This window comes from Malurus melanocephalus, unplaced genomic scaffold (assembly GCF_030028575.1).
Source record: "Malurus melanocephalus ecotype Western Australia unplaced genomic scaffold, MMel_1.1 scaffold_209, whole genome shotgun sequence".
Taxonomy (NCBI): Eukaryota; Metazoa; Chordata; class Aves; order Passeriformes; family Maluridae; genus Malurus; species Malurus melanocephalus.
Window position 1 is genome coordinate 565,574 of NW_026623441.1, and position 14,921 is coordinate 580,494.

The following is a 14,921-nucleotide window of genomic DNA, read 5'->3' on the forward strand; positions in this document are numbered from 1 at the left end:
CTCTGGAAGACATTGCTGTGGGAATTAAAAGCTGCTCCCATGAAATACAAATGTGTTGACAATCTGACGATGTTTTTCTTCAAAAGATACTGCAAACCTCTTGTGCGTGAACAGATCTCTGAAAACGCTGTTAATGGTTGTCTCACTTTTCCACCCGTGTTTTCTCTGTTCCGGTGTCAAAAGAGAAGGTTTCTTCTACACTGCTTTAATGTGTAACATTCAGCACATATTCAGCAGGGAAACAGGATTAATGTGGTTAAATACACTGTAGACATTCTTGGTTACCTTTTAAAATACTTACTCCTAATTAAAATCTCAGCTTAGGCAAAACAAATGTGACAGAAGAAAGAGCCAAATGGATCCATATTTTCACACTTCAGTGTGTTTGACATCATTCTGTAGCAGACAGACAACAGCACTCTGGACTGAAACATTACAAAATGTTGCTCTTTTCCCCCTATCGATGTCAATTCATGCAGTGCTTTAAACAAGTGAATCCATGCTCTTGAGCACTAAACCAAGTCTCAGTGTTCAAAAGCAAACATATTAAAGTCTCCCCTGCAGAAACTCCTGCTGTGAAACAAATTGAAAATCAAATACAGCATTGTTTTCTGTAATAAGAAATAATTGAACTCTTTTCAGAGTTGCACTGAACTGGTTAATAGCCACCGTGTAAAGAAAGTGCTAATTTCCCCTGTTGGGGTATGTGTGTGTACGTGCAGTTATTTCCAAATCAAAAATGCGGTAACACAATACCATGTACCAAAGAGGCCACTTACATGTGCACTGAATCTGACTTTGTTTATCTTTCTGCAGGCCATGTGGTTGATGTTGCAAACGGATGAGCCTGAGGACTTTGTCATAGCCACTGGGGAGGTCCACAGTGTCCGTGAATTTGTGGAGAAGTCATTTAAGCACATTGGGAAAACCATTGTGTAAGTATCAGAATGCGAGAGTAGCCACAGGATGAACATTTCTAGCCTCTCACATTTGCTCTGACAAAATAGAGTATTGTTTRTCTCCATTCTTCTTTTTTCCCTCCCTCACTTTCTACTTGTAACATGTCAGACCTTCCAGGCATGATTGACTGCCACAGCGGATATGCCTAATGTTGCCCTCTAGATCATAAGTTTAAAAGGTAGATGGGTTAGTCTTAACTTCTTTAATCAAAATCTTCATTCTGTGTTCTCCCTTTCAGTCCCTTCTTGGGGCAGAGAAGCCCTCCCAAAGATGTTAGTGTCAGGGTGCTGGTCATCACCTTCCTGCAAAAGGGGCTTTTCTGCCCAGTTCTCTATTTTGTGYCCCAGATCCCCACAGTCCTGCTCCCATCCTCTGTGATCTGAAGAGCTGACACCTGCCAACCCTGTCCTTTCCAGGTGACAGCCCATCAGCCACACTACSAGGCTTATGTAGCAAACTGCTCTACATTCCTATTAGCTCTTCTACTAAGCCATAGAAATGGTGAGCAGTGGGTACAGAATGTTTACAATGCATATTCCACATAGTTTGATTGAAAATACAAAATTCCTTCTCAAGGCCATATAATAAAACCAGGATGGCTTGGTGAGCGCTTTCTGTAATTTATATTTTTATTGTTTATTATTTTTTCAATTTCCCTCCTTCTGTATCTTCTCTGGGCCCCATGCATCAACATACCAATCTCAGCTGGAAAAGGGAGAGGAAAGCCACAGGCTCTTCCATGACGCTAGCRCCAGGGCTGTTCCTCAGGCCATCAAAGTCACTTGTGCAGCTGGTGAACTTTTGACAGGGCCAATAAGTTTTACTTGGGAACAAAAACTTGACAAATTCAATAAATATGCAGAAGTGCACAGATATATACAATATTATTTGAACAGCCAGTGGGTGGCTGGGGAGGTAATAACATTTTCTCCTCGATGAGTTTCTAGTCTGGTTTCAATTTTTGGCATCAACTTGCAGAAAAAAAAATTCTGATGAGGAGAGAGAGACCATATAAATAGTATTTCTAACCCAAAAGCTCAGTTTGGGGAATAAGTTTCTCTCCATATTTTTAGCATTTCTTAATTGCAAAATGTCCCTGTGATCACACATTGTCCCATATACCTTAACAGTAGTGAGGTTTGAGAGGCTAAAGGGGAGACTGTAAGATTATCTTTCTTAATTTTTCTTCTCTGTTTAAACTTTTGTTTATCATGTTTATAAGCTAATTCTCCCTTGTAAGAATGGATAGGGAAATGCTGCAGATTCAATTGCTCCAAAGAAGTAAAAATTCTAGTGATTTTGAGAACTACTTTGTTCTTGTCTAATATTGTTCACCAGAAAAACARTGATTGCTTTGATGAGGCAATATTGGTGAACAACTTGGTAATTTTTTTTTAATTCTGCTTACTTGCAATTAGAGACTGATATATTAAAGGTCAGTACCTAGCTGAATGTCTTCACTTGCAAATGTTCTCCACATCACAGTTTATTTTGATGTCACTAAATTTATCCATCAGTTAAAAACTGAGCTCCCTGCTTTGGTGTTGTTCTAAGAAGTCTCAGCACTTCCCAAGAGTGACAAATCAGCATGTGTTCTTCAGAAAGCAAATTAAGCTCTGAAGAAAACCTAAAGAAAATACAAGTCTAGAAATAAAAGTGAAAGTATTTTTATTAACAGYTTCTGTTATAGAGGGAATATTAAAGGATTAGTTTAGATTTAGTTGTTCCTAACACYCTAAATTTTGTGTCCAGCTTGTTTAATTTTTGGCTCACATGTGGCTCCATATGGTGGACTGTATATCAGTTATGTTGATATTTAATGCAGTCAGTATTTGGATTGAACCAACTGGTCACAAGCTGGTCTCTCAGACAAACTTCACGGTATGACTGCACATGATGAGGCAGGACAGGTATTTTGTGTGTACAAAGCATAGCTGCCTTTTTTTTAATTCCTAATCAATAAAAGTAATTTGCAAAAAATRTGTAAGAGCTCACATGACACCTAGTGATGTGGATTTTTAGAAACATAAATTGCTTTAGAAATGGGGACTTGGGTTTCTGGTTCCCCTAGCTCTTATGAAATTTTTCTTTCCTGAGAATAAATTTTTAATTCTTTAAGCCATTTACAGGTAATATAGAAAAAACTATAAATATGGGGATTGAGGTGACATTTTAAGTGCTATTGATAATTTTGTTGCTGATCATTTTGACAGTGGTGTCAATCTCAACATTTTGCATGTAGCTTGCTCAGCTCAACCAGCCATTCTCAGATGCACTACTCATCCTGTAGCCATTGCTCATCTTTCAAATTGCACTAAATGTAAAATATTTCTCAGGATTTGAAAAGTTTTGTTAAGAACCTCCATAATTTTTCCCGGTGTCAGCCTGACCCATGCTTTTTCAGCACACACACACAGAGGTCCTTGTCCAGCCGTCTGGTAGCACCTTGCCTTCTTTGAAAGCCCTAATAACTTTCTACTCCCACCTGCTCCAGTTTGAATATATCTTCTTCAGGGAGCAACTTGGCAGAAAAATCCTCCCTTTTAGCATTGTGAGACCCTACTCAATGGTGAGTCCCATTGATCTGTTACTTTACAATTTATGAGGCACSGAAGAACCAGTGCACCAGAGTGCAATTGCTAAACAAGTTCCCACTAGGATGGCTGCTTTCTTCCTATTACTCTTCCTCAAAGTTTGGCTGAGTTATTTGAGGTTTCTGGGGGGGTTTTGCAGGATTGCAGGTATTATGAAATTTTGAACCTCAAAAACTTATCTGGGAGATGTCCAGCAGCCTTTTCCACTGCTGTAAGTGATGGCACAGCTTCCCAGTAGTGCTGTACAATCCTCCTGTCAAAATTGATGAAATGATGGAGTAATAGTCCAGGATAGATACCATGGCAAACAAAAGTAGGCAGAGCTCATGTCACATCTGAGAACACTGGGCTCATGCAGAGGGGCTTTTAACCATCCGTATTTTGTGCTTTGTCAGGGAAGGTTACAAATGTAAAATCTGAGCTGTCACATCATGATATTGCAATAGAGAACAGGAAGAAAAGCAATCCTGTCTGCCTCATCAACCAACTAAAAATATTCATTTTATTTTTTTAGTTTTTTCGTCTTCCTAACAATTCACATTAACTTGTACAGCTGAAAATCCAGGACAGCCTAAAAAGTCTTTCCAAGAACATAACATAATATTCTGTCCTAGCCCATCATTAGCACATGTCAGGACTATGTCTTCTAGCCAAAATAAGAGAGAGAGAAACTTCACCACATTTTTGTAACTAATGAAATGTACAGCTGCAGTAAGATTGATTCTGTCTCTGAAATGGACTGTAAAATATTCATGGAAGTTTATCTACCCTGTGTGTCGTTTTTCCTCTAACATTTCTTTTTCAAGGGAGAAATTTCAAATTATATTTATATAGTCCTCTGAATCATTCAAATTCAGTTCTTTGTACTAACAGGAAAGCCTCAGAGCTACAAATATTTTTCCCCTGTAAGGATTACATTTTTTTTTCTTTTACTTTCCCTTCTACTCATTACTAATTAAGTAGTACTTGGGGGAAACACTTCCCGCCTATAATTTGAACTACAGCAGGGTAAACGAAACAGGCAAAYGCTTGTCTTGACTAATTTTCTGCCATTAATCTTATTAAATTAGAACAGGATTGCAAAGATAGCCTGAAACCACTACAGCACTCAGAGTTCTTTGCAGACTGCTACAAAGACTGCTGTCTGCAAATGTGGAAAGTAAAAAAAAAAAAAAAAAAAAAAAAAATAGAGAAAAAGAAAAAAAAAAACTGTTCAAGCTGCAGAAAGATTTATTGTGTTTTTTATTAATATAAAAATGCATGCACGTTTGTTACAGAAATATTCATTGATTCCAGGATCAGAATTAATTCAGAAAAAAAATGAATATTTTACTCTAGTAATTTGGTTCTACATACAAACTTTRTCTTAACTAACATGCAAGTTGGTCTTATAAAAGATCAGCCTAAAAGGGGTAAGTTTGCAGATAAGCTGCAAGGTCTTCTGAGGTGAACTACCAGCAGAAGTGGAGCAGTGGCCTCTTCAGTGACACTGAATGCTGAACTGAGATTGAACTGAGAGAGTAGGGTTTTCTGGTTTGTTTGTTGGGGGCTTTTTGTTTGTTTTTTTCTTTTTATCTTAAAATGGAAGGTTGGGTTACAGAAACACATGAGATTTGAAGGATTGCTGTAAGAATGGAAAGCATGTGGGGACATGGAGGAGGAGCCATCAGCAGTCATCAGCAAAACAGCTGCTCTTTCCAGGTCTGGCTTTAACCCACTAAAAATTGCTGGCTGGCCAGTGCTATGCGTTGTATTTAAATGAGAAAAGAAAATGAGATGCTTTCAGATGAAGAAGAAGGGAACAGAATCTCACACAGCAGCTGGAGGCATTTTGAAGTGAAGTAATTGAAAGAAGCCCAACCATGTCAGTGAAGAATTCTGGCCTGGGTGAATCCATGTGAGCAAGGGTAATAGAGTCTGTATTTCAGGGGGCATTTAACCCACCTCGAGTGGAGAAYTAATTCTTCCAGCTGAGCTGACTTTCATTACTTTCTTATTGATACAAGGCTTTATGTGCAGGCAAACACAATAACTGTTTCAGAATTGAAAGGAAGGCTTGAGAACTATAATAATTATCTGGTTATATACATAAGAAGTATGAGAGTTTCTCCTATAGAAAGGCTGAGTAAGAATGAAATACAGTGTTTCATGGGAAATTCCGTATTTCCCACTCCTGAAATTATGAAACTATGTCACAAATGCAATTTGGAAAAATACCTGATTTCAGGTCAGCTGAACTTTTTTGTATTTCTCCAAACCTCCACTTAAAGAAACAGTAACTTGCATAGAATGTTTTAAGCCATTCTAAAAGGAAAAAAAAAATCCATTCTGAAAATGCAAAAACATCTCTTTTAGATATTAATAATATAATTTTATATCAGGCTGACACTAATGGAACTTAAACTAAAACTCTTCTTTCCATWACACTTTGATTTTCATGGAAGCATTAATAGTCTTTGAGAAAACATTTTCTTTCCAACACCAACTTTCACAAATTGGAGTAAAGGGGTAGAGCTTCAAAAGCTTTCCAAGAACTGGAAAGAAGAACAACAACAAAAAAAATAGGGGACCTAGCATGTATTCTTTTTTATCATCTTGTAATATGGGGAGTCACACTTAATTTTTTTTTTTTAATCTGAGCTTGACAATGCTTGGACTATAACAACTATAGCATTGTTTTAACTGTGTTTGTCTAGTGAAAAAAACCCAAACCATTGAAGACCAGATTCATCAGAGCTTTTTGAAAAAAAAAAAAAAAAAAGAATGCATTCCTTTATGGTACAGTACTTTTGATTTAAGCACAAGTGGTCGTGGTTAAGCAATCCCTGTATCGATGATTGTTTTGATGTATCAGTGCTGCTGGCAAGGYTGGTGGTTGAATTGGTGGCAAAGGAACATCTGAAGAGTCATATTTACAGTTTCCCTACAAAAGATTACTTGCAAAATATATTAATGGTCTGTTACATGGTGTCAGTTTTGCTGTTTATAAAGTGCCAGGACAGAATGAAGTGCTTTGGCTTAATTTTGTGTGTAGCAGAAATCAGGCCACAGATCTGAGAAATCTGTACAAATGGTATATCATATTACCTGTGGAGGAAAAGCAAAATCTTCRTACAATTTTGGTTTTCTTTCATTTACTTTTCATTTTCAAATGTGAAAATATTTTCTATTGGCATTTATTTCATTATAAAGGTGGACATAGTGGTTTTATTTTTCATAAAGAAGCTGAGCAGCTGTAGCCACTAGTGGCTTTGAATATTTCTTTTAAGTGCTATCAGTTCTGTCTCTATGTAAAGATCAAACAAGGAGATTAAATGTTTATAGTTGTTCAGCTTTTCTGTGCTTCTGTGAAAAAAAAAATTTATTTGATTTCTTCATCACCTCGAAATATATGTACTTTGCCCTGTTTGCTCCTCAATTACAGCCATTCAGACCATTTGGTCCATTGCAGGGCTATTCCCACCCCTCCTCAATTATCCTGGCTCCCCGGTTTCCTTCACTGCCCATCTCACACCCCACCAGCTGGGTACCCCAGCTTTTCATCCTTATAAAATCCTCTATACATGCAGGAGTGTTCATTGCTTGAGGCTTGCTGTCTTACTGAATAGTCACTGGAAATGAAAAATAATTGGAACCTCCAAAGATGAAAAAGCAACACTGATAGTAAGTTTTGTAACAATAGTGATCTCCAAATATAAAATTAGCTTTAAATTAAATGCAGTCCRTCCCACTGTAAATCCAGAGTTTAAAAGTTCTTGAAGTGGAGAACTTGACAAGCAAGTAAACTTGCTCAAGCATTTGAATCTTAGTTTGATGGAAAATTGTGAGGTCATTGATAGCAGTGTAATCCACCAGAACTGACAAGTGACCAACACCCTGAGCAGTCCCAAAGCAGCCATCTCCRACCATGAGGCACTCAACGTGGAGGTGTAGATGCAAAGGGCATCAAACCTGCTTTGCCAGGAGCAGCTCCGTGGTCTCACCCATCCTTCTCCAGGTGCAGAATGTGCTGGCACACGACTGATGCCATCATCCGTGGCAGCAAGCCCATCCCTTGCTTCAGTGGTGGGTGAAGCTACAGCAGCACAAGGCAGGCATTGGGCTTGCAGTAGAGGCTCATTGCAGGCTCCAGGAGAGGACCAGGATTTTGTGGAAAGCCTACACTAGGACAGCAGGTGCCTGCATGGGAGCTCTGGGCTTTGACACCAGCTGGGGTTGGGTTGGCGCACTCCCTGTCCTCTATAAATTTAGCCCAGTCCTGGATGAGCCAAACTTTTTTCAGCCAGGGCTCCTTTGTGTTTCCCCCAAGTTTCACAAGACTGTTTTCTTGCCTATGTGGGCATTTGCCCCACGGAGCAGAAAGACAGTCTTTGTGACTGGAGCTGTCTGAAACCACAGCTCAACCTGAGGGCTCCCTGTGCCCCTTTCACCATGCTTGTGCTTCAGGATACTTTGACATGACATTTTCCATTTGACRATTCTGACTGCAATTTGACTACAAATTAAGGATGGTGTGGGTGGGTTTTTTTCTCTTTCTTTGTGGTTTGAGGGAGTGAGGAGGGGGAGTTGTTTGGCAAAATGGATGTCTCSGTCCTGGTGTCAGGCTGGCCCCTTCACAGTCCCTTTTATCAGCAGTATGATGTCCCCAGCTGTGAGCTTCGAGGTGCCAGGAGTAATCAGAAGTGCAGCTATCAAATGTTACTTTGTTCACAATGAGAAGTACTTCTTTTTTTTTTTTTTTTTCTTCTTTCCCCCTTGTGAACTTTTCACATTACTGGGCTGAACAAAACGGGTGGAGATTTCTCCTTAAGCTATTTCTATTGTTATATAACTTTGATAGCGACATTAAGTGAGTCTTTACTGGCTGGGCTGAGCCTTCTGGAGCCTGTTGGGTGTTAAATGGGGTTCTCTGCTCAGTGACCTCCAACAACAACTGACGTCTCCTGATCTAAGCGCTTCCTGTTGTTTCACTGGTGACGCTTAGTTTTCTATTAAGCTCATTTGAGTCCTGCACATTTTTACCCTCTGCCCTTTAAAGGGAGGGACTAATGTTAGTTTTGGCTTCTGAATGAAAACTTTGCAGTTCAGGCTCACAACAGAGCAACTGCAAAAAAAAAGAAAGAAAGAAAATTTAAATTAAAAATCATCTTTAGCATCATGGCATGTCCATTAACAGCCGACTTCACTATCACTATTATCTGTAAGAAATTATTTCAATGTGAAATGTTCCCAGTATCAAGCATCCTACAGGCTTTGCTAGTCATTCAAAAGTCATGAGTTGTGCTTAAAATTTTGTGAGATTTGAAAACTTGCAATAATGCATATTTGGTATTTTCTTCTGCCTTTCAGTGTTTTAACCTTAATGGGTACGCAGAGGTCACATTTTCATGCTTTTCTCCTTAGCCCTCAGGGCTAGAAACTGAAAAATGAAGGCTGAGATTGACAAAGAATTAAATTCTTCTAGGAGCTTGAGGGGGCAGGGAAGAGCAAGGAGAAGTCATATCTGTGACAAAATCCCTAGAGCTGGCAGAAAAATTAGGAAGTGTGAGGCAAGGGGTGCTTTTCTTTCCTTGATGGTGACTGAAGCTAAATAGTCTAAATTGYGGTACTGATTTAATCATATAGATTTTACTTAAAAATTTTTAAAAATCCAGTAGCAGATTTTATCATCACATTTTTATAYCTAGCTGGTTCAGAGCCCCATGGTATATACTCAAAAGCAAAAAGCAAAGAGAGGATAGGATTTCGATCATGACTCTGGATTTTGTCTATTCAATGGATGAAGTTTGACGCACTATGTACATTCCTACACGTGTCATCTGAGATTTTTATTTTGAGTTGGGAGCATTGTYCCCAGGCTTCCAGGCTGCAGCTGGACCGCTCTGAAGGCAGTCAGTCACCCACCAAACCATTCCTCTTCTGCTGCTCCTGATACCAGGACAGCCTCTAAGMAAATAGTTCACAGCGCAACCAGATCACATAAATTGCAGCAAACTGCAGCCTGTTCAACACATATGAAACTAATTTGGACAAAGGTAGCTGGCTTTCAGCTCACAGGTAGTGAGTAGTGTTTACAATGCATGGATGTGGAGTGCCATGTCGAGGTAGGACCGAAAACCCAAGAACTGTTTTTGTTTTGTTTTTTTTATAGTTAGGCACAAATTAAATTATGCAGTTTAATGCTATTCAAACAGAGCTTCACAWATATAAAATTAACAGATTAAAGAGTTCCTGAAAGTATTGGCCAAAATACAAGAATTAAAAGTATTTTAAGAAAACAGCTTTGAACCAAGCCACAAATGAAAAACCTCACTGTCATTTATTTGCAGATACATGAGACATTCTGAAATCAGGGCATTTTATTTCCCCTTAGTATTATGTGTTTAATTTGGAAGTCCTGTATTTTAGACCTTCCTCTGAATCAAAAACCAAAACAAAGAGACTTCAATAGCCATTGTTACTCCATTCAAGTCTAAACTCTCCCTTTGTTCCTATGGCTAATGAGTTTATGCTGTCCTGCAGGGAGAATTGACACCAGCCTCAAGTAAATGAAAGCAGGCCAAATGTTGGTAAGATCAGAGCACTAAAGTAATTATGGGTTGATTAAATGTTTATCTTCTTTACAGGTGGGAAGGGAAGAATGAAAATGAAGTGGGACGATGCAAAGAGACTGGCAAGATTCATGTGACAGTCAATCACAAGTACTACAGGCCAACTGAAGTGGTAAGAAAATGCCCTCTCTCAGCTTTGCAAATGAATAATCCAATCACTCAGCCAATAAATTGCTGCATTTGGCCAGCAGTCTGTGAAAACGGCTTAATTGCGCTCCCGCTGCCAGCTTTTAGAGCTCTAAATTAGCCTGCTTGTTGGCCCCTCGCAGCCAGCTACCTGGGAAGGAGCAAGGAGCAGCGGGAGGGGTGGTGGCCCTCTCAGAGACGCTGCCCGGCTTTGGTCACCCAAAAGGCAGAGGGAGAGGCGGTGCTGCGGGGGCTAAAACATCACATGGGAAACAAAACAAAGCACAAAACAGCCTCCTGGGAATGCGAATATGGTCACCTCTTCTCCAGCTGCCAGTAGGRAGAGCAGAAGAAGGGGGGCACTGATGGGCTTGATTAGAAAAGTACCACCTTCTGTGTTTCACGGTAGCGTTTCAACTCCATCCACCGAGTATCCCCTCTCCAGCTCAGATCTTTGTAACTGGGGGTAAAGTGGGTATTGYCTGTTCAGCACAACTTTGGGACTGTGGGTGCTGCAAAATGCCTGGTTTAGTGGTGCTCGTGTGCTTTGTTTCCTTGTGTGCTTTGCAGAACAATGCTCCTTTGCAGAACACATCTTTACTGCCAGGAATGCCTCAGTGAAGTGTGCCAGGGGTGCTAAATCAACCATGTTGCCGACAGGACCAAGTTGCTCACCCCTGTGCTCCAATCACCTCATGGGAATTCYAGGAGAGGGAAAAAGCCAACAGTATTTCCACGCCAGGCAGGATGGTGGCAATGCACAGAGATGGTACAGAATGAAGCCCGGTTTCTGRGCACAGGGAACAGTAGCCCCAGTTGTGCCATGTGGGAGTGGGTGTGCCCCGGAGAGGATTTCTGCTGTCCTGGGGAAGTGATTCGAGCCCCTCTGGCTGCTGACACAGCGTCGTCTGTCAGTGTGCCCATTCAGAAGAGCTGTCTGATTCAAGCAGGGGGGTGACAAGAGTGCCTTTGTGTTGTTGACACAGATTGCAGGGTGTGAGTGGGGGCTGCACGTGTGGAAGTGGGCATGGGCTCTGAAATTGAGATTCAGAGGGGAATAGAGACTTTCACATTACGTTTAAAAGGGCTGGACCCGTGTATTGGAATCAAATGCTAGGAAGTCATTAAGAGCTGTCTGTCATTCCATGCTGTGGTAAGGTGTCAGGGTGATAAGGAGGACAGAGACAAAAGGACTTGCCAAACAGGAAAAGGACACTTGACCCAACAAGTCTGTGCTTTGTGAGACCCACTTTCCTGCTTTGTCATACCTCTTGCTAACAAGTACATATTCACTCCTCAAAATTCATAGCTCCTGTGTAGCTCTTTGGAAGTCCTTGCTGCAGTTTCACATTATTCATCTGCTCAGACATTTTCTGCTGAAATAGTGGTGCCCACGGGTTTCTTCCTCTCTGTCCCTATTGGTCTTCTTTTGGGAACAGTTTCTGGATTTTAAATTCTGTTCATTATACATACTGTTTTGGAATAGAKCGTAAGCACACATCCTTCAGGAAATTCAGATCCAATTTCTGGTGGATTCACACATGAGAATAGGGAGGTATTCAAATACASAGTGGAATGTGGCCCAGAAATAGCACTGTGTGTGACCACAACAGATGTCTGCTGTTTATCTGGAATTACCTGGTCTATCACAGGCCACCTTCCCTTAAATAAGGGCTCCATCTCTCCTCCAGTACCCCTATCTTGCCTTGCTTTTAACACAGTCCCAATTTGGTTCCTGTGGAACCCAGGAAGGCTGTGAAGCTGCTCAAGCATGATCAAGGTAGAAGCACGAAATGAAGTWCCTTTGTCTTAAGGAGAATGCAGAAAAACTGTGAGGGAGCTACTTGATTAAGAAATGCAGTACTCTTTTTCTGCGATTATTTTTCTTTTTAGAGCATCTCATGATGGACACCCAGAATCACTTTCTTCTTCTTCTTTTTTTTTTTTTTTTTTTTTTTTTTTTTTTTTTTTTAAATTCTGATTTGATTTCCCTTCCTTGTCAAGGGCAAACTACTGTTTATTTCATTCAGGGAATCACATCTGTGCAATTCAAAATATTAGACCAAAACCCAATCCATCACAAGAAGGCAAGGAAAAGCAATGAAATAACTAAAATGGACTCATGGCACGTGTCCCCTGCTGCCACTCGTACCAATACTGCTGAAGGCAAGAAAGCCTCGGGTTGACATTTTGGGAAGAGGTTTAGCCAGATCAAGTTAACAGGAGTTCTGTGGTGTTACAGCTGACACAGAAAATCTGATGCTCAGATTCTCATGTCTTATTTGGAAACATTTCTGTCTGTCTGTCTCTCTAAAATTTAACATGGTATTCTGGAAATTGAAAATAAACATAATTTAATCTTGTGTACAGTCAGTTCTGACAGTGCCAATGCATTCATTTGAAAACACATTTGTTTTCTTCAGTTAGTGATCCCCGGGGTCAAGGCCTCCCATTGAAAAGCTTAGCTGTACTGAAGAAGAAACCTTGAAATGTGAGACAGTCTTCTGGTCAAACTAAGTAGACCCTTTGAATGCCTTGGCTCTAAATCTCTTCACTTTGCTTTTGACTGCTTTGGGGCCCCTTGATATTTACCGGCCTTGGGAATTGTTCCTGCTAATGCTTCTAATGCCTGTCTCTCTCCTTCCTTCCTTGTGTCCTGCCAAATACAARCCTATCAGTATCGTTTCTTTCAGCTTTTATTGAATTCCTATCAGTATATTGTCTGACCCTTCTTAAGTGTTTTTGGAGACTCTAACCTGCTGTTAAGGATTGGGGGAAAATTATTACTTCTGCCTTTTTTAAAATCAATTGTTTTCACAGGAGCTTCCTGGCAGGTATTTTGGGTTTTTTTGTACTGAACTTCTTTACACTACAAAAGATGTGTTCATGAATTTTGCAGGCTTTTTAAGCACATGGGTAGAAAAGTCATGTTTTACATTCACCTTCTGCTCAAGGCATGTAAAGATCAATTTCCACCACGGTTTACTCACTTGTGAAATGTGGGTACTTCAGAAATTATCTCACTAATCTTTTCTATTTACAATCAGAATGTTCATATTCTAGGTAGGCAACTTAGTTTATGTTTGGATTTAAATAATCTATTTGGTATTCACAAAAATAATATTAAAATTAATTTTCAATTTMTTTCAGAAGTTAAAACTGAAATTCAATGAGCTGCCTCAGTGAGTTGGAAACAAGGAGCCCTACAGCACATAATGTCAYAGGCATCAGGGCTCTCAATCCCTGAAGTTGAGTGCTTTTTACAGGGTTAGGGTCTGTCTTTAATTTTCTTATCTTTCAGCAGGACAATTAGTATTWAACTGTATGCATGAATTCCACACCCTCCCCCCAAGAATTGCACAATTTCTTCTAATTAAATTTTAGCCATTAAAGTGTTTGAGTAAAAGTGCTTCTGTTATTTTTGCAGGGCAAATAWTAAGCCAACAGTTTTATAGGTGCTTGCTTCATTTTGTTGCCTTTTCCTGCAACAATGAAGATTAACTCCAGGTCTCACTGGCCTGTCCTGTCATCACAGAACTTAGATGTATTTATCTCTCAGTTAGGAGTTTATGTTACTTTTTGAAAGGGGAAAGTAAAAGAATCCTTCCAACCATATGTAAATGTTGTTTTTTCTCCAAATCTAATGTTCTGCATGTGTTACAGAAAATTTTTCCCCTTTCCACCCACCTGTTTCTGCAGTTGTCCTACAGCTTGCCTAGTGTAAGAACTGCAGGTTGTCTCCATGCATCARATTTGTTATGGGCTGGCATGGCTGTGACTCTGAGGATGTACATACATCATCAATGCAAATTTTCTTCCTTTAAGCAAGCCTGGATACTCTGTCACAACGTGATGCTGATATTTAAGTAGTCATCTGGCCTCTTACTATTCTTCTTCAAAAGATAAAGGGCATGATAACTTGCTAATGCCTTTCTTTTGCTATTTACCTTAAACAATTAAGCATTTTTCTCCCAGTTCTTTCTAGCACTGATAGAAGTGAAACATATATGTATATACGATATATATATATATGAYTTCTCCAGTCTTATGTGTGTTGCTTATACTAAATTTTGCACTTTTGCTTAACTGTGTTCGGCCTCAGTTACCCTTTTCCCTCCTTGGAATTAAGCAGGATGGCTTTAAATTTCAGTCTCTTCAGATGTTTTTAAAAAATTCAGCCCTGTGTTTCCCATGTTTCATAGGATTCCAGTAAAAATTCCTTGGGGCATATCACATTCTCCCAAAGTCAGCTTTCTTAAAGTCAAAAACATTTCTGAACTCCTCTAAGTGTTCCTGCCCTAAAGAGCATTTATAGTCTAATGCAACCATGATCACAAACCGCTAAATGCCCCACACTTCCACTTTAGTTTTCATACAGGCTTCATTTCCTACTCTTAAGTTTGGAGCTGCCTGTGACTGTAAACTGTTCAGATATCTGTATGAGGAAACACGTGCTTCCCTTCCTCAAGGATCTTTCTGCTCATCAATGTCAGTATGTGGCTTTTATTAATACTCATGAAAATTAAATGGGAGCATTCAAGGAAGAATAATCTTCAGATGATTTTCCTGTCTATTTTCCTCACTAGCAGTCAGGTAAAGAAGTTGTGARTTGTCATAAAATTGACAGTCT

At 39.7% G+C, this 14,921-nt stretch overlaps 1 protein-coding gene across 1 annotated transcript in view; it reads left to right on the forward strand.

Annotated features, from left to right (window-relative positions):
* GMDS (GDP-mannose 4,6-dehydratase) overlaps positions 1 to 14,921 on the forward strand; it is a 406,398-nt gene that overhangs the window by 323,594 nt on the left and 67,883 nt on the right. Inside the window, exons 8-9 of the mRNA XM_057373909.1 lie at positions 817 to 935; positions 10,181 to 10,277. Of these exons, the coding sequence (XP_057229892.1) occupies positions 817 to 935; positions 10,181 to 10,277 (216 nt within the window). The remainder of the gene's footprint in view (positions 1 to 816; positions 936 to 10,180; positions 10,278 to 14,921) is intronic.